This window comes from Acanthopagrus latus, chromosome 14 (assembly GCF_904848185.1).
Source record: "Acanthopagrus latus isolate v.2019 chromosome 14, fAcaLat1.1, whole genome shotgun sequence".
Taxonomy (NCBI): domain Eukaryota; kingdom Metazoa; phylum Chordata; class Actinopteri; order Spariformes; family Sparidae; genus Acanthopagrus; species Acanthopagrus latus.
Window position 1 is genome coordinate 4,719,123 of NC_051052.1, and position 20,174 is coordinate 4,739,296.

General features: G+C 40.7%; 1 protein-coding gene across 9 annotated transcripts in view; it reads right to left on the reverse strand.

The window, feature by feature from the left end:
- Nucleotides 1–1,415: 1,415 nt before the first annotated feature.
- osbpl8 (oxysterol binding protein-like 8) overlaps nt 1,416–20,174 on the reverse strand; it is a 90,262-nt gene continuing 71,503 nt past the window's right edge. For 7 of the 9 annotated variants that reach the window (XM_037121540.1, XM_037121535.1, XM_037121536.1 and 4 more), the window contains 18 exons: nt 19,360–19,461; nt 18,354–18,557; nt 16,199–16,283; nt 14,550–14,715; nt 14,238–14,463; nt 13,491–13,675; nt 12,893–12,974; nt 12,677–12,775; nt 12,449–12,545; nt 12,194–12,292; nt 11,803–11,900; nt 10,945–11,034; nt 10,490–10,626; nt 10,072–10,257; nt 8,288–8,441; nt 6,055–6,157; nt 4,747–4,852; nt 1,416–4,654 (listed from right to left, as the gene is read on the reverse strand). In XM_037121540.1, coding sequence (XP_036977435.1) covers nt 4,525–4,654; nt 4,747–4,852; nt 6,055–6,157; nt 8,288–8,441; nt 10,072–10,257; nt 10,490–10,626; nt 10,945–11,034; nt 11,803–11,900; nt 12,194–12,292; nt 12,449–12,545; nt 12,677–12,775; nt 12,893–12,974; nt 13,491–13,675; nt 14,238–14,463; nt 14,550–14,715; nt 16,199–16,283; nt 18,354–18,557; nt 19,360–19,461 — 2,349 coding nt within the window. In that variant the 3' untranslated portion in view covers nt 1,416–4,524. The remainder of the gene's footprint in view (nt 4,655–4,746; nt 4,853–6,054; nt 6,158–8,287; nt 8,442–10,071; nt 10,258–10,489; nt 10,627–10,944; nt 11,035–11,802; nt 11,901–12,193; nt 12,293–12,448; nt 12,546–12,676; nt 12,776–12,892; nt 12,975–13,490; nt 13,676–14,237; nt 14,464–14,549; nt 14,716–16,198; nt 16,284–18,353; nt 18,558–19,359; nt 19,462–20,174) is intronic. The other 2 variants (XM_037121537.1, XM_037121542.1) reach the window with 1 other exon arrangement.

Sequence of the window (20,174 nt, forward strand, 5' to 3'; positions counted from 1 at the left end):
AGTTCACGCTCGACCAGGACTGATTACACCGTACACAGAGCTGTGGACATAACAGATTCCGAGTGACATATTTTCATACGCATTTTCACTACTTTGACATCACGTACACTTCAGTCATTTGCATCATGACAGACACTTTTTTTTTCTGGACGGATAATCTAAACCGTAATCTCACCATCCCCTCACACAACATCAACAGATACAGAATGAATAATAAATGCAATTTACACGCAGACCCAAGCAGAAGACGGCAGGTTTTCATTTGTTTTGATATTTTTTTTTTTTATTATTATTATTCTGTGTTATGTTACACGTGACCATAAACTTCCAGGAAGTTATAGTTGCCATTGGAGATACAGTAAATATATTCAGGTACTCAGATAGGCAAAAAGGGCAGGTGTGTGTGTGTGTGTGTGTGTGTGTGTGAGGGGGGAATATTTAGGGGTAGGGGGGAGTTTGACATTGACGGTGTGCACAAGTAAGAGGACAAGTCGCTTGTGTGTGACATCAAGTGACGAGGAGTGTAATAAAACCAAGTGTGTGTGATTTTAAAAATCAGCATTGAAAAAAAAATAATAATAAAAGAGAACACTGACCTAGTGCTACAAGCAGAAAAAAAAGAAAAGAAACATAAACTGACATACAAAAGAGGAATAAATAAAATGTGTTATTTTACACAAACAGCACAAAACAGCGACAGACAGCGGAGATGTTCGCCTCCCTCTGAATTTGGTCAGTGAGAGAGCGAGAGAGGGACGAGGACGGAGAGGAGTGCTCTCCCTCCTTCCCTCCCTTCTGTGGCAGGAATCAGCATCCACAAAAAAACAAAAACAAAAAAAAAAAAACAACCTACGGGGGAGTTACTATGGCGACGCTTCAGGAGGGGGAGGCAGGAGCAGGGTGGGGTTGGTAGCAGGCGTCAGACTCGTTTTCTAAGGCTTCGTATGGCACGTCCGCCCCCAAAAAAACACTACGGTGACCACAGACGCCGCCAGGGTCCCGGTCCATGTCCAGGTCCAAGTCTCTCCTCTGTTGCTCTTTATTCTGGATCTTTCCCTTCGGTATGAGTTCAACTTGAGACTTGGACTCTGGCTACGTTTATTTTTTTCTTTTCTTTTCTTTCTTTCTTTTTTTTTTTTTGCATGCTCCTCACCTCGCCCCGCCCGTCCCTGCCGACCCGCCTATCACCTCCGCTAAACCCCCCCCCCCCTTGTCCACCCCCCTCCCCAAGTCCAACTCTAGAAGGCACTGATAGAAACGTATTTCTCCACATTCTAAGATCTGGATTCTCTGTTTAAGATGAGCAATCGAGGCAATGAGGATACACATAAAATACACGTACAGATACACACGGGCCAGCCGGGTAACTTATGGGGAGGGGGCGGGGTACAGCTGGCTCCCGACGATGCTACCAGTTTTTTTTTCCTTTTTTTTCTTTACACCTGTGTTAGCGTTACAAGGTTTTCATCGCTCAACAGTCAGCTGACGGCAGAGGCAATTGGATATGTAAACGTCGACAAGGCTAACACCATAACAGGCAAATAGAAATACAAAATCAATATTCAAATGTGGTCCATAAGCAGGTTTTGTTTTTTTGTTTTTTTTTTTCGAATTGCCTCGATTAGTATGTTAGTTACCGCGATCTTAGGAGAAACTGCTGACAGACTGTGTGGTTAAAAAGGTCAGGTACAGGTTCTTATATGATGCCTTCATCCCCGCTGGTACTGAAAACATACGCGGCCCAAATTAACTTTTCTGTTTGCAAACTTGATCGCTGGGGACCAGAGTTTCGGTTTGTTTTTCTGTATAAGAGTGCAAAACCAGCCCTCGACTCAAGAGGTCCTCATAAGTTATGGTCCTCATAAGCCTGCATATTATTAGGGTGTTATATCCGCTGTTTACTTTTGAACGTTACCCAGTGTTTCGTCAAAATGTCTAAATTCTTGTTCCCAATGACGAAGGCAACTGATCGGAACCATAATGTATACAAACTACTGTCAAAATCTCCAAGAAGTTCTTCAACTATCAAACTCCTGCTGAATAGCAGCAACTTCTTGAGACCATTTGGATACACCTTCACCGGGAATCTAATCGTGTACCCCACTAATCACTTTGTTATATTTTGCCATGTCCATGTGTATCTACAGAGCAGTGGACAGAAAGACACACAAGGCTGAAAAGACTGGCTTGTGCACAGAGCGCGGGAGTGTCTGTATTGCGAACCTTGGTGTTGAAAACGCCACGCGCTACTCGCGAGGAACAAGTCGCCCCGTTGGATATGTACACAGTGAACGGGCGCCGACTCCTACTCTACACACTGAGTTTGGCTGGTACTTGCGTACATTTGGAATGGTTTACTATGGTGATAGTAGTAATTAGAAAAAGTCTATCTCCTCCACTCACTCACTAGTAGCTTACTAAAGTGTCTATCCTAGCTAGCCTGGAGAACATCTGAGGCGCAAAAACACTGGAAGCGATGATCGACGCTCTGAATTTGACTTGAAGTGAGCTGCTGAGGGGAGTGTTAAAGGTCTTTTCTTCCATGGCTTGATCTGTTTTTATAATTAGTAAAGGATGAGTTTACCAAAAATGAAAATTCAGTTTAACTACTAAACTGGGTGGAAGGTCTCGTAGGATGTTCGGGCTTTCTAGGTTTTAAAACGAGTCACCATCTACTTCAGTTGTATAGGAGAACGCTGCAATGCTGTTCCGTTGTGAAGCTCCAGAAATACTGTTGTTGACTATGTGACTTTCCACCGGCTTGAGTGCGAGTACATAATGACTGAATTTTCCTTTTTGGGGACAGTCCCTTGGGAAATGCACTTTACAAATAGTCAGATGAGAAGATTGACACCACTCTGTCTACAGTAATTTCACTGTATCAAGCCAGTTAGCTTAACTTTGCACTGAGTCCGTCCATACGTACCAAAATCCACCTAACAACACTTCTAAATCTCAGTAAATAACACATTTTATGTTATTTATTTAATTCTTTAAAAACACGACAAGGTGTGGTTTTACAGGCTGTATGTTCCGTACTCATGCTTAGCTGGGCATGGTCTCATCTTGAAAGCTTTGCTGGTTGCCCAACAAGCTTGTGATGATGATAAGATATAGCCCTTCACGCAACTCTCCCTTAAGCCAGGCTAGCTGCAATCCTCTGCTTCCAGGCTTTATGCTAAGCTAAGCTAACCTGGTGCTGGCTGAGTGGTATCCATCTTCTCACCGAACTCTCGGCAAGAAAGCAAATACGTGTGTTTCCTATTCTACTTCTTTCACTGGCCATTAGGTCAAAGAAGGCAGTTTTTAGATGACATCACTTTGACTACAAACATATCATCACCATTCATCTGAAACTACAGTGGGGCAGTGGTCACTGAGGCTCATTAAAAATCATCTTATCCAACCATCTGTTGATGCTCCGATCCACTTCAGAGCAGAAATGTAAAAGAATTTTGTTGTCCACTTTAGTGCAAGTTCAACTGATAAAAATGATGACCATGTTAAAAACACAAACAACTGATGTTTCCAGTGCATTTGTGCCTTAGGACAAAATACTGTACATAGGGCTAATGTGCTAACAACGCCTCTGTCTGTACATGCTACCTACAGTATACAATGACAGCGTCAAATGTTTGACTCTTTTCTCGACTCTGTATGCAAAAAGGTCAACTTGTATCTTATTATACAGCAGAAATTATAGCTTCTGTTCCTTTAGACATATCGCTTGTGTTATTTGTCCTCTCCGTCCATTTCCATGCGTGGAAACCCCAGCCGATATGAAAGTATCTGACAATAAAAAAATAAAAGTCACATAAATTGGACCACTTTTGTTTTTCTCTCCCTTATCACCGCTTTTTGTTCCAAGCAGACCTCTATTCATGAAGGACACACCAAGCAAAGAAAGAAAATGATAAAAAAGAAATCATTAAAATTAAAGTTTTTTTTTGTCGTTTTTTTTTTTTTTTTAAATCTGTGTCACCATCTGAGTCATGGTACTCATCTCCATGTTAAAAAGTTCCCTGTTGTTTGAGGTGAAATGTGAATCAACAGAGTAGTTTCACTCCATCAGAGAGGAAAAACAAAAACAAACAGCTAAAAAAAAAAATGGCTGCTGTCTTTGCCTCATACATCAAGGCAAATCAGTAGGCTCCAGAGTGGCAGTCGAGACTTCATCACACCACACCTCACCTTCAGCAATCTCTCCTCATCGCCGCTTCTCCCCGCTTTGAAATCTGTGGATCTCCCCAGAGTTTTGGAATGGACAGGTTAAAAATAAAGTTTTAAAAAAAGTATCTTTTTTTGTGTGTGAAAGTCTCCATTTTTTCTGGACGCGTGTGTGGTTGGACTCGATAAAGACAGAGAAGAAGAGAGCGGGAGGAAACTGTTCGAGTCACTTATTGTGAGAGGTCAGAGTTCTCGTCTCTAAGTCCCTCCTCCCCCGCTGCTGTGATGCCTTAAGTTCGCAGAGAGTGGGAGTGCTCGTGTGTGTGACGGCATCACTCTCTCTGGGGGCTATGGCTGCTACTTGAAGACGAAGTTGATCACGACCTGAAGGAGGATGAGGAACGCGATGATGACGTAGTCGCGCTGCTGCAGGAAAGAGCCACCCTCTGTCCGGCCTGCTGCGCGACTCCGCAGCACACTGACGCTCCTGCAGACACACAGGAATTATGGGTAAAACGCTCAGAAGTTAGGGCGTCAGTTATCGGGCTCTTGATAGAGTGAGACAAACAGCGCTCTCACCTGTTTATGTCCTCCTGCGTCTTCTTTATAGATTCAATGGCACTTTGAAGTTCGCTGAGGTCGGCTCCTTTTTTCCTCAGCCGGCTGTTATGCTTGCTTTTGTGTCCTGCAACAATGTGTGTTAGACGTGGTTTCTCAACAGTTCATCAACTTAAATTCAATTAAAAACACTTTAAAATACATTTCAAAAGTCAACTAACTTTCCACTTTAATTTGCGATTGAGTAGTTATTTAAGTGCGCGGAAGTGCACTTTAATATGTCAACATTAAAATGCAGTGTTTTCAGAAATACTTAAACACACTTATATTGAAGTGAAATTAAAGTCTATAAGAAAGCAAAATAACAGTGATTAAAAATGAGTATACTCTCTTTAAATACACAAAATGACTACTATAGTTACTTGCAATTAAGTACAGTTTTTAAAAGTGTAGTTGTGTATGATTTACAATACACTTATTTTAAGTACACTTAAATACCACTTCAAGTATAACAGAATTAGCATACTTATTCTTATTGCGCTAAAGCTGCACATTTAAATTAGATTTCTAAAACAATAAATTTGACTAGTTTTGTAGCTTAATCACTCAAAACAATGATTCAGCAGCTTGCTGTGCTCACAGCCCACCGTCACGTCGGTCTAACTTACAGTTTTAAGATGTAAAATGTCTCTCAACAACCTACAAATACACACCAATAATTTGTATTACTGATGTTGTGGTCCAAAGCAGGTGAGGTTTTTAATTCCTGCAGATAACCTGGTTAAAGCTGACATGCAATTTTCTGTTTTTTAGTGTAAATCATTAGCTCAGAGTTTATCATATTAGATTCTAATGTTGAACTAAATAATAAAATGAGATATAAAATAAAAGCATGTTCCTTAACCATCACCTCCACCCCGCACCACCAGAGAGTGCTGTTAGCTAACTACAGCTGGGAACATGTTTAACCTTATTCTCTGCCTGGTCTAGGGCCTCATTTGGTGCATTGTAGTTGAAAAAATAGTGTTATTGTTGGTTATATGTAACTACTGTTAAAGTGTTAAAAACATTTCCTTGATGATACGTCAACATCAGACAGAATCTATAGATCATCTATTGGCAATCTATTGAAACAAAAAAACTAACCAGAGTAAGACCAGGTTTAAGCTAGAAGATTTTTAATTTTTGCATGCTTATTGGGCTGTTGTGCTTCTGTAATGTTACTGTAGACTATATATCATATTCAGACTATATGCTGTAGGTCAGTATAACTAGCCAGCTAAGCTCCTGATAAGTGTGTGTATTTGCGTGTGAATGTAATTGACTCACGTTCGCTGCCGGACGAGTCTTGGCGGTCGGGCTCGGGTGACGAGCAGCCGCTCTCTGGGCTCTTGGGTTTGTCGCTCTTGTGTTTCCTCTTTGGCACCGTTACCTAAACACCACATGTACAGATCCACACAAACACACACAGAGAGAGAAACTGGTCAAACACAACAGCTGCAACCAAATAAGAGCACATGCTGTCCAAACATATCATAGCATCCATAAAAGAAAGAGACTCACAAATAAAAAAAAAAAATAGAAAATCAACAGAATTGTTCACAAACACATTTACACAAGAAAATGGTGCCATGATGTAACACACAACCACACAAACATGCTAGTCGGCGTTGGCGGGTCAATGATGTGATGTGCAATGCATGCTAGTGCATCGGGCGGCCACATCGGTTTTAAAACACTCACCAATGACACATAGCCGGCGTCCAAAATTAACCAAAGCTGCCAAGAGCTGAAACATTTTATTAATTCAGTTCAAAGGGGATTAGACTGACAGGATTATGGCTCCTGTTCTCAATGCTTTATTCACTGTGATGCAATTTTTCCGGCCTGGACTCGTCACCTGACAGCTTTTAGGGTGGATTTAAGGTAGTGGCACAAAAACATTGTGTAGTCTGACAAAGTGCATAAACTTTTTATCAGCTGAGGAGATGCAAACGAACCTCTTTTAAGAGTCTCTGTGATATCTTACAAGAATTATTTTTCTATCACTTCACTGGTTGTTTTCCAAAAGCAGCAGCAAATACATTGATGTCTTATCTGATATGACTGTGTTGGTGATGTTTCCAGAATCATAATTAATGTTTGTCCAGGGCCATTATTGCTCACCCAGGAGATCATCGTTTGAATCCCATATGGAACATATTATCGTACTGTTCACTTAGATCGCGTATTATTACCTATTTTTTTTCAGTTTAACGTTGCAGTTTGGTTAGGTTTAGGCAACAAAAATAACTGGTTGGGTTAAGAAAACATGGTTTGGGTTAAAATGCATCCTTTGAAAAGAATACTTTGTGTGCCATGGGTTAGGGTTAGTTATAATGTTCTGAAAACTACAGCAACAAAGCGATATCAGATTGTGCATGGTGACCGATGCTGATGCACTGACCAAAAAAACAAGCACAGGCACTTGGCAGGTGGTTATAATGAACACATACACACACAAAAACATTAACACAGACAAAAAAAAAAATAGCAAACTGTTTGACGCTAATTAGAGTGACTGCACCACAGCGGCCCGTAGCTTCTCGACATGACACGAACCACGAGCAGCTCAGGAGAAGTGAGCGAAGAGACATAATGAGGACGAGGACAGGTGGAGGTAAGGAGGGCGTGGTGGACAGCCCCGAAGCGACCGTGGGCTGACGGTGGACGATGGATGAAGCTGTTCTCTGTTATAAGCTTGGATGATACTAAATAAAGTGAAAAAAAACCCCACTGATATCTCATGACGTCACTCTCTCTGTAAAGCACAGATCATTTCAGCCCTCACCAGGGTTTGTTTTCACCTCATATTGGTTGTAAGATTGAGACTGAAATCACATACACATATAGTCTGATTCGATTAGTGAAATAGTAAAATCAAGAACTGGTGAGTTATAATTGCTTGTTCGAATAAAGGTTGTTTCTATTCATACTCTATAAAGGTCTGAGTAAGTGGCAACTTATATCATACTGAGTGTAACATGAAGAGTGCCTAAAAACACTGTTTAGAAGTTGCTACTCTTGCTGCAACTTGAATGGCTTAGAAATGACTTTTTTAAAGTTAATTCACCTTCATTTTTTTTTTCACAATGCAAGAATTAATACATCTGGAGCCCACAGGAAGGCAATATTTCAAAATATGGCACACGTTTGTGATGATTGATCCTTTTCCTCCTGACAAGGCAGGAAAAGGAAGGAGAACAGCTGGTTATCCACTTACTTCAGCATGCAGTTCAACATAACGTTCCCTTCCTTACAGAGAGAACATTAGTGCCAGGATGGGAAATGAAAAACAGATACAAAGAGGAATAAAAAATAAAATATAAAAAAAAAAAAAAAGAAAAAGAAAAAGGAGAAAAAAGGAGCAGAGGCGACAGCGGCGATGGCAGCACAGTGACGACGACACAAATAGAAGAAGCGACAATGAAGACGGTGCATCAGGTGCTGCGTGGAAGGTGGCTGAGGCGGCGAGCAGCTTTTTTTTTTTTTTTTATGTCGGTTTTCGATCGGGAAAACCTACCTGGCACTTGCAATTGTCCCTCCGCGGCCCCTGGTTACTCAGACTAATAAGACTGCCAGAACGTACCATAGGGGTGCGGTGTCGGACCTTGGTCTGGATACAGCCATCTTTCTCAAACTGGATCAGGTCGTTGAGCGGATCCCATGGCCTCGTGCTGGTGAGAGGGCGGAGAGACACAGAGGGTGAGGTGATTGGACATGCAGAGGGAAAATATGGTAAAATAGACAGGGGGGAGGGTGAAAAAAAAAAGAGAAATACACGTAAAATAGTTCATGGACAACGGGAAGAGAGAAAGAGAAAAATGAGAAACAGAGAATGAAAAGAGAGATACAAGTAAGAAGCAGACACACAAATACTGCTGAGACTCTTTTTTTTGAGGACCATCCTCTTGATTATATAATATCATTCAATGTAATAAAAGCACAGATCTCCTTCATTAAGAACAGTCTGGTTGCAGGTTAGACATCACTGCTGCAGTTACAGTGAGCCAGCACTAGATGGCACCCTGTCACACTGGACAACAAAATATGGAACAAGTGTGTTGAAATGGGGGAAGCTTCAATTTCCAACTGCCCTATAAAACTACCTGTTGTAAACACTGTTTACTGTCCTGCTTATGGTGTGAGCAAGGCGACATAAAAGAGGCATTCGGGTTTCCAATCCTGCATGTTTAATATACTTTTAAAGGTGCACAATTTAGTATGAGGAGAAAGATCTTCATTGATTTTTTAAAAAATGTTTAAACAATGTAAATAAGCAAATTCTGTGTTTTCACAACTAAACAAAGTGACCTTAAAAGGACAACGCAATTTCATACTTTTTTTACTCTGAACTAGAAAAGTGGCAGCGTCCGCCAAACATAAACAGTGTTCTGGGGACCTTGTTTTCCTCTGACAATAGTTTGTTTCTTCAGTTATGGAAAAAAAAATGTATTTCTGAGTTTGTAATATTACCTCATTAATATTGTTAAAATCAAAAGTCAGAGTTTGATCCAAAAGTGCCCCTTTAACATAATCAGCATTAGATTTTTGTTGTTTGTTGCCTAAAAGAAGCACAGCAATGTCTTTAAAATAGCAACAACCTGCATGATTTTTATCATGTATAGATGCATAAATATGATCGGGGATATTTTTCTCATATCCATTTCAATATGATACAAAGTCAATCAAGATCCCCAGTGTTTTAGTCTGATATGAGCTTTAGGTTTTTGTCATTTTCATTCATATTTACATGTTTCCAAGTTCAAACAAATATGAATAGGTAGGCTGATGTTATTGGCTGACATTAACTTAATACACAAATTGTATCGACAAACGTGTCCACCTATAATAAATAAAAATACATTACATTCATGCCAAATATACTGTATGTTTGTGGTAATTTTGACAGAGTGGCTTCTTTACATTGTTTGTCCACCAGAGAGCAGCAACAGAACTGATTTTTGCATTGTGAAATTGTCCACTCAGTACACATTTTTTATCTTCATCACAGTTCTTTAGTTACTACATTTCAAGGCTTTTGTTCAGAAATGTTGATGTAAAACAAAATATAGGCTGATGTGTCATTGTGAGATTGTTTTTAAATTGGGTAGCAGCCTCAAAAATACAGTCTCATTTGGGCTACATTTACTAACCTACACTAACCTTTGTCCCTTGTTCCTGATGATGTATTTATAAGTAGGATGTAGTATGTATTATTGAATTCTACACTGTCATAGTTTACTTTGCAATGAAACTCACAAGTGACAGGTGCCTGGAGTTTAATCTTTAATTTGAGTCACTCACTCGGCATATCTGTAATGCCACTCTCCAGTGACGGGGTCCTGCTCGAACAGGGCGGGGATCCACTCCTCACACTTGGCCTTGCGTTCGCGGGCGGACTTCCTCTGAACTTCCTCCAGGATGAACTTCTCGTTGGTGGCCTCGGTCTGGTCCTTGTTGTTGATGGCCCGGGTCACGTGTTGCCACAGCCTGAATTGATTGACAGTGGAGAGAGTCAGAAACTGTATGGGAGTAATACAGCACAACAGCTTTGAAAAGAGAATCTTAAAAATCTATCGAGGTGCCAAATAGCGACTGAACGACTATTTGAATGTGTTGTCGTTCCAAACATTTCACAATGTGGCAAGTGTAAGAACACTACACCAGTATTTTTTTAGATTGTTTCAGGATCTGTTGATACTGTGATAACAGTTAAGTTCACCTTTCTGATTCAAGGTCACCCTGCTCCTCTGGTGGGACGGTGCAGCGGGTCAGTCGACTCTGCCTCAGATCCGGCGTCGGGTTCCAGAACGTGTCCACTGTCCCCGTCTTCTTGTCATTGATGAAGATCTCACTGTCCTGTAAGAGCAAAGTGAAAAAGCTCTCCTTACTTGCCTTCAGACCACACTCTAAATCACAGTGAGAGCTGTGATCTGTAGTAATTTGGTTCATGACTGTCAGTTCCAGGCTGACAATATTTTCGTAGCATATTATATCAAGTCACAGAGAAGCAACTCCAACAGTTTCAACTTAGCAATGTTTCCCTGAACATCTCCATAAGACCTCAAATACAGTGTCACTTTCTGTTCTTTTTGAGTCCCCACAAAAATGTGTGTAAATCTGGGTGTACTATACAACAAGCTGTCATCAGAGGAATGTGTGAAGGTCGTCTCTTACCCAGTGGCCTTCTAGTGTAGCTAACACCTCCTTTCCCAGCTTGATCTTTCCTGAGACCTGATTGACGCTGTCACTGCTGCCCAGGAATGGCTGAAGGGGAAAAAAAAACAGGAGAAAAAGGAGGAGCAGGGAGAAGGAAAGGGCAGGCAGACGGAGAGTAAAGGGTGAGGACAGAATAGGAAGGCAGTTGTAAAGTATAAGGAAGAGGACAGGAAGCAGAGGTGCACGCACACAGTTTATATAGTGTAGGAAAATACAGTGGTTTACTATGTGTGATTATGTCTATATTCATTTGTCTGTAGTGCTTTAAATCAGGATGGTCTCGTGTTTGAGATGAAGCAGTTAAGACCAATGTACCAAAAAAAAAGATAGTAAGCTAACAACCACCATCAACTTCTTATCAAGCAAAGTTAATTAAAGTGCTTCAGCGCAATAGTCTGAGTTGGTGCACTGTAATAGTCTGAGTTGTTGCAGTGTTCTATCTCTGCCTATGAGGCAGAGATAGAACACTGCAACAATAACACCTAGAGACACTTTTCATGGGTTGAATTCTAAATGCACATGTATCAAATCCCGTTTGCTTTCCCTGACAAAGTACCTGTCGCTAGTATCACGAGAGGATGATACAGATAATGGCATGGAGGATGGGATGGTTTTCGGGCGGGGGGAGATGGAGTGGAATGGCGAAGTGGTTTGTGGTGTGAGACATTCAGAAAAGTCACATGAGAAACAAGCTATTTCTTCAAAAGTGTATGACTCAACAGGTCTAAAGGTTCAACTCTTTCAAACAGTGGACAGACATTTTCTACTCCTCTAACATGAGTGCATTTAAGTTAAAACAAGAAAACTCAGACATACCTTCAGTTTGAACTCAAGCTGAGCACTGTAGCCCGTTTTCTCACATGCGATGGTGATCTGACCACCCAGCTCCAGGGTCATCGTGCCGTACAGGATGCCTAGAGCATGTGAAATTTCGCACGGATGACTGGCTCAGAAAGTGGACACAACTTCTAGGTCTTCTAGACATCTTACTGACAGATTGCAAGTCCACCTTTTTACTATATGTGCTCTATGCTGCATATGTTTGACCTCTGCAGCAGTCTACTCTGTGTTCTACAAGTTCTAAGACTGACATGCTCAAAATGTCAAAGGTGGATTGAACGGTTAAAGGGTTAAACTGTTGAAGCAAATACAGCTTCATACAAGCACTTCAATGGTGAGATCATGGCATGAGAATGACCAGGCTGACCTTTACAGTGAGCGTAGGGCATGTTCATCACGTAGTCCTCGCCTCGGTTGAGGAAAGTGAGCCTCGCCTCGCCGTCCAATATGGCTGACAGGGAGTTTCCTAGAATGTAAACAACAACAGCAGTCAGTGGAAAGATGTTCTCGAACACTAAATGAATAATGAGAGATCCACAGCTGATTAAGTAATAGCATACTATCAAATTAGAATTGAATTGTTCATGTGGGTGACATTAAGTGGATAATAGTGTGTGCACACCATAGAACTTGGACTTGGCCAGAATGCTGCCACTCAGGCAGAATCCGTCTTTCCTGTTGCTGACATAGAAGGCTGACACTGGAGGATGATGGGATACCTGAAGAAAAACATACGCTAATGTGGTCAGCTTATTACATGTAGTTGCTTGATGGGAGTTATGTGACACAGGTGGGATTGATCAATCAGACTAATAGTAGGTAATATTCCATCTTCTGCAGCTCATGTTACCTGTTCTGCGATGTAGAAGGTCTTGCTGTTGGTCTTCTGGTGAAGCCACATGCAGCGGTATGTCTCTCCAATAATGGGGTTATAAGGCTTCTTTAACCCCTGCGAATTAAAAACCACCATGACATGTGATTTAAGCACCATATATTGTGTGTAGAACGTATGTATAGTTTATGAGGCTAATCATCAGGTCTCTTTTATATGTATAATTCTCCTTACCTTAGGCTTTTTGTAAAATCCAGAGATGTACCACTTCACCACCTTCTTCATCCGGTTGTAAGCATTCTCCTCGATTGCAGCCCTGTAAATACAACACACTTAGACCGATGCCTCCCAACAACACATGCTGTTGGAATATTTCCTTACTGAAGAGGAACAATTACCTCATAATAAACCACCTTCTCATAACAGCTAACTTTATTAAATATTGTTCACAACATGTTAAAGTTGCAGAATATCTTTGCTTTGTCACCATTTTTTAAAACAGTCCATGTCATTTTTCTCTTTGTTTTTTTTGGTATTACAGATATAGGACACCTTAACCCAGTAGAGGTAACACACCTCAAGTTTAAGAAGTGTAAAATCTATCAAGTTCAAACTTTGGACAGAGCTAGGCCAGCTCTTTCACCAATTTTCCAGTCTACGCTACTAAAATAGCCTTTTGGCTCAAGCTTCATGTTCAGCATAAATATATAATGTTATGATGGCACTGACCTCCTCAGGTAGCTCTTGTCAACAAAGCATATAAGAGTACTTTCCAAATTGTCAAACTATTCTTTCAAAACTCTTAGGACAAACAGAAATGGTGAGTCCTTACTCTGATAGGAAGTCAGCGTGGTAGTAGTAGTCGGACAGTTTGTCCAGAAAGGACCTTGGCTCCAGGATGAAGGTGGGCAGCACCACCTTGGACAGATCCATGCCAGGTCGCACCTGCTTCAGCAGAGTCCAGATCAGAGATTTATTCTCCTCTGATACTGTCTCTGTCTGGGCAGCCTCGCCAGCCTGGAGAAGAGGACACACACATAAAGTAAGAGAAGTGATCTTTCCTGCACGTGCCCTGCATTAATACCGCAGACATGTTAGAATGCACTCAGAAAACATTCAACGTTCTTGCACGAGCTTAAAAGTTTTATGTGATTGTTTGTGCAAAATGAGGTTTTAATTAGTTCCCAACTAGAAAGGTTTGCTTTATAGTAGGTGTTTAATCAGTGAGCTGTTGAACTCGGATTTCATTAGAATGGAAACACGTACAAGTACTTTCACACTTGTTTTCATACCACCAATCACACCCACGCACACCACTCTCCACAGGCTGCGATCAAAGCCTGTCCATGTTACAGCTTTCTTACCCGCCCCAGCAGAGCAATATGCTAATTTCATCTCATTATGCCAATAAAAAAAAGCTTTTAGCTGAAATTTTAATTTAAGCTAACGATGGAAATGGCTGTTAGAATTCCTTTGGGAATACTGTGTAATGCTGCAATCACACTTCAACTAAATTTTTTTTTTATGACTAACATCTCTGCATGAAAACAGTGGATTTCAAACAAACTCTGTCACCTACCTCTCCGAGCTCCTCGTGGGACTGCTCCAGGTACGGGGTTTCACGCAGATGTTCATTAGGGTCCAGGTCGATGTACGAATCGTCTTGGCGCTCTGACGTGTCGCTGTCGCTCTCCTCGCTCTTCTCGAGGCCCTCTGGGTCAGACTCCTCGTGGTCCTGTTCCCCCTCCCTGTCTGACTTGTCTGAGTACAGGTCAGGGTCTTTCAAATGGTCGCTGTCATTGAACCTGGAGGTAAAGCGGACATGGTCTTAAAACATGAAACTTTATGTATGAATAATATTTTTGTAGTTCAGACTTTATTTCCTACTCACTGGAAACCGTGGATATTATGAGCTCGGAGGAGGCTGTAGAAATTAATGGAGTGTTCTCCGCCTGTGGCCACAGTGCTCATATCCTCTTTGCCCTCGCGGATCATGGTCCTCTTCAGCAGGCTGGAGCACTTCAGGGCCAGCTCTAAGGCGTCCATCCAGCATCGACCTGTGAAAGATATCAGGAAAAGCCACTGAGTTGCTAAACTTTACTGAAAACACCTGTAGCAATACTGCATTTTCAGGCTTTTCTTTCAGTTTGTTATCAGATTTTTAATACTGAGGATGAGGTTATGGTTGTTTTAGTGTTTTTTTGAAAGGAACTTTGATCTTTGGACCCAGAGTCATCCCTGCATACATTCCACAATTATTTCCAGAGGAGCAAAATATTTCAGAATCACTGTCATTCTGATATCTACAGCATTACAGAGAGCATGCTATGTTGTAACTGAATGAAAACCGGAGAGGGCTGAATCTTATTTAGAAATGTAAGCATGTTTGCTAAACGGGGGTGTTGATGCTTTTAAGGGCTATATACTTGCTGTGTATATTTTACACAATTTATACACAGAAATAGAAGTTTTTGAAAGTAAATATTTTGCACTACACTAGAAAACAAAAAGAGATTTTGGACACTGATCGATGATTCCAGCACCACAGAAAGAGACTCTGAGAGGGAGGGGACTGGATTGAATGTTTCAGCACCATGGACAGAGGCATGGAACAAGTGGGATGTGCCTAAAACTATTCACGAGTTCACTCAGATCACTGTGAAGAGAATTCTGTGGAATGATGATACATGCAGTTCTTGGGACTTTTTTCTAGACACAAACATATTACTGCAGCTTTTTGATGCCTATATGAGTATCTGGTATTTTTCCATCTATACTGACAACTACTACAACAGCTGTACGATAGATTAGGTTGCTCAGACATGCCTATATCAAAATATTGAATTGGTCTGAATTGTAGGATTGTAGTTTTAAACCAAGACTGACGTTGCTTATGTCTTGGCAACTGTAAATCAGTCACTTGTCTAGTGCAGATGAGAACTGGTCAAACACCAAGCTCCGACACAATATTTCTTCTTGATGTTCTTTATTGCTTGCAAGCAAGAATTACACACCGACGGAGCATAGATGTTGACAAAGGAAAGGCAGTATTTCCTCAGATATTATAATAATTAGGAACAATACCGTCAATTGTAATAGTCACAAGAGTACATATAATCTCCCTCAAAACACATCTCCCCCTCCATCTCATGATACACTTGTTGTGTGTCACATGTAAACCTAAGGTCTGAACACTTCACCAACCCCCTTCCAGATGAACTCCTTACCTAAGTTCCTTTGTGTATGTTTTCCCTGCACATTAACCCACACGCAGCACATGAATACATCCATTCACACTCTGCAACCACATTGGTATCACAAGACTGAACTCATGTTGGAAGCACACCGACAATATGAATTCACTTTACATGTACAATAATGTTGTGTCAATATTAAGTTTCACATGTAAAATCAATATATCAAAATAAGAAGGGGACATTCGAGAATTTCTCTCACACTTATGAGGCTGAATTCTTCTTCCTCACTCTGTGTTGCTACTGACCAGAATAGCTGAAGTGTGACTGACAGCCTGTCTCTTACCGTCAGATTCAGAGGCAGCACGGAAGATGAGGTGGCTGCTGGGTAATGGCTGAGTGATGGAGCCAACTGCCTCTCCTTTAGGACCCTGATGACATCAAGAAATAAAAAAGGGGGGGAATACACGTCACACATCCAGTGTTTTTCTTTTTGAGTCAGTGTCTTCATTGATCCATCAATCATTCTGATCTTTTCCACTTGAGGCATTTTTTTGAGCTCCTCGGTGGTTTCCTTGTTATAGCCTCAGCATTTCCTCCCAGTCTTGAATCATTTAGTGTGCAAATAGAGGAAATCTAGACTCTCGAGTATGCCGTTATGCAAACAAGCCATGAGAGGGGCTCAGAGGGGACAGAAGCTGATTGAGTGAAGTGTTTTCAATGGTGAAGAGGATGACAGCGAGAGCAGGAACACTGTGATCTAAAACACGGACCGCTAATTGCGATTCATGACGCAAACATGAGGGAAAACACTTGAAATGCGAGGTCAGTGATGAATACCAAATCACAGTTCGAGTGGACGACTGTACAGAGCTGAAAACACAGGAACAAATGGAAAATGTGCTCTGCCAAACATGAAAATGGCCTAAATCAAGCAGACTGAACTCTTAATTATACAGTTAACGTCCACATCTGTTTATTTATCTGCTTTTACTGCAGGGAACAAAGGATGATCCTTTTCCCCTTGATTATGTTGTTCGTTTTGTTCAGCACTGGAATGAAAAGCATGCATCATTCAAATGTGTCTGTCTGCATAACAAACCTCTGACACTATTCTCCTTCTCTATTATCAATCTGTTCTGAAAAATAATGGGACTATAGGGTCAGAGACCTTTTCAGGGTCAATATAAAAATGTTATTTAATGATTTTAAGTGGAATCAGAAAACCTTTCCTCCCCTAGCGTTTCTTTCTAAGTCGTATTAATGTTGGCACACTGTAGCAGACAACTGGATCGCTTCTGTTTTCCTCAGGATATCAACAACAGAGGCCAGAATATGTTTATTAATTTATGTAATCTATAAAGGAGATGTGAAGGCAGAGAGAAATGGTTTCAGGCAGTCAGCCTTCATTTACCAGGGATATTTCATGTACGCTGACAGACAAAAAAGCATATTTTATAGGATTATAGGGAATCAATCAAGACATAGACATGTCATTTTTCTACAGCCATTACATTGTGCAATCAACACTTAATAATGATTCCTTAAAGCAAATAACTTGCATATTTAAAGGAAATTGTTTAACAGATTGTAGCATGGTAAATATGAAGCTGAAGCCAGAAGCCTGCTGGCTTAGCAGAAAGACTAGAAAAACAGAGGGAAACAGCTGGCAAAAAACAAAGAAGAAATTATTGTTGTTTTACACAGACTGATGTGGGAGACTATTAGCTCAAGAATCTAACTGTGCCTGACTAAATACAGGTAATGGCACTCAGCCCACCATAAATCTTTAGATTGTTGTTTTTACTCTGGGTATTTCATATATTCAAAAACAAGACATAATATAGGGGTGGGAGATCTGCCCAAAAATCAATATTGCAGTCTATTTAATTGCAATCAGGATCATTTTTAATCATTTTTAACTTTCCTTTCCATCAATTCTTGAAACGCCCTGTGGACTAGAGCCAGACTCTAAAAATGGCATATAATTTCTAAATTTGCACTATCGAAACATTGTATGAAAGATTTTTTGGCACAAGCTCCTCATCTGATGTTCATGATGTTCATAATACGTCACCCACGGAAGAGCCATGTGAAATAAATTGTCCAATAACCATAGCCATCTAGCTGGCTTCATGGACCTGCCTCCAAGAAAGCTTAGCATCATTCCTCACTGTTGTTTCCAGGCTAACAACAAGACATGGCTGATACCAAAGTACCATATATTACGAAGATTACTGAATAGTTTCATGAACTTCAGAATTCAGTCAGAACTTTTACCAGCTAGAATATAGTTGATGTGATATCAAGCTCAGCAGTGTTTGGAGGAGGAAGAGGCAGCCAAGTTTTGGGATGTTTGGCATCCTAACATTTTCCCTGATGTATATTCTCCTTTCCCTATCCCCTATTTGTATGACCTGGTAAGTGACCCCTGAATGATTCATAATACTCCTGAACACAACTGATGGCTGTAAATCCTGTATCTGAAGGTTTATTCTGACCTTGACGGCCCAGATGGATTGCTCCAGCGGGTGGAAGAGCTTAAAGCAGAAGCCGTCCTTCTTAGAGGGCCTCTCGATGAGCTCGCAGGCGTTGAGCAGCACCGTTCCAACCCACTGGCCGTTTTTGTGGGTTTTATAGATGAGCAGCACGCCTGGTTTCAGCACACACCACAGCTTGGTCCAGCTCTTCAGAGTGCCACGAATCTGAATCATATACAGGTAAATGTCAGATATTCAAAGGCTTTACCTCACCCAAGTGACCTCTGATGCAACTTCTTCTTAGTCTGGGCTTGTTTCTGTTTGCCTTTAATTATGCAGAATGGTCTGTCTGAGTTTCCAGCTTTTTCTGTTGCTTAAGCACATTGCAAGCTCTGCTTTTAAAAGGTGCTTAATAAATAAAGCTATTATTATTACTATTATCAAACTCTCAAACCTTATGTTCAGAGCGACAGTTTTACCAATAATGTTCAAACTAAAAATGAAGCTAGTTAGCTAGCTAGCTAGTCTACTTGAGAGTCTCTAGAAGTTGCTAGATTATGTCACAAATTGATATGTTTATTTATGTCATTAAGTAACTATCTGCATCGCAAAATGTGTTGGGGATACATTTTCTATCAAATTCTCCATAAAAGTGACGGAGGATAATGTTAAAACAATCTGAAACAAAAGACCAACACATGTCTCATACTTTGTCATCATTCTTCTTCTTCTTTTTTTTTTTTTAATCAAACCAATCCATTTAAATGTACCTTTAACTCCTACAACGTTTAATGTAAGAGATTATATAGATTATAGAATTGAATTGTCTTGAATACAAAAGGCACAAGTAAACCAAATAAAAGAGATGGAAGTAAAAATACTATCAAGAAACAAACAGCAGGGTTAAGTGGGTGGTTGTTAGGAACACTAGCAGACACATAAAGTTACCTTCTATCTTTTGAAAGGACAGTTAGGTAAAATTATAGTACACTGTACAACCAAATGATTGGGTGTAAGAGGTTCCCACCTTCAGCCAGTCGGCCATGACAATAACCGAGGGATCAGTGATGGTGCTGAGCAGCTCTTTGGTGGCCCTCTTCTTTTCTTCCCTGTAGTTCTTCTTCTGCACCTACACAGAGCAAAGACAGACAGAAAATATTCAGAACATCAATTTCCACAACTGTGCATATTAATATTCCGCACTCTCTTTCTCACTGAATTACATTTGGCACAATATAATGAGACTGGAATCACACTTCTCAGCGTTGCCTGGTACCTCTTGAATGCAGAGTGAGTTATCTGCTGGATTTTATATGTCTTTTGGAACACATTGTACCATGCCTATGAACATACAGATTTTCTCCTAACTCATCACACTCTCTGCATTTTGTTACGTTGTCATTTCATTCAAATGGCATGTGCAGAGCATTTTTTTTGAGAATGGTTTTGGTTGACGTGAAAACAGGAGCTGTGCTGTCTGGAAATACAAGTGAAAGGCAAAGAATAAAAGCATGTCCATGCAATGCTACAGTCCAGTGCTAACAAAAGTTGCTAACCAGGCGCCCAGGAAACATGCTGGCTTTGACATAGTAGTCAAACTGTCTAACTTCACCTGATGCACACTGGCCCAAAAATAGTTTTTCACATAAGCTCACATACAAGTTTTTTTAGTGTCACAACCCCTGTGAAATGACTTGTTTCCCTATGAGAATTTAGCTCAGAGGTAAATCCTGTCCTGTTATTGGACAACACACTTATTATAGCCATTTGTAATTCCTAAAGCTAAAATGATCCCTAATATAGCTATCAGGCCTGAAGAATACCAGACAGCAGCCTTGGTAT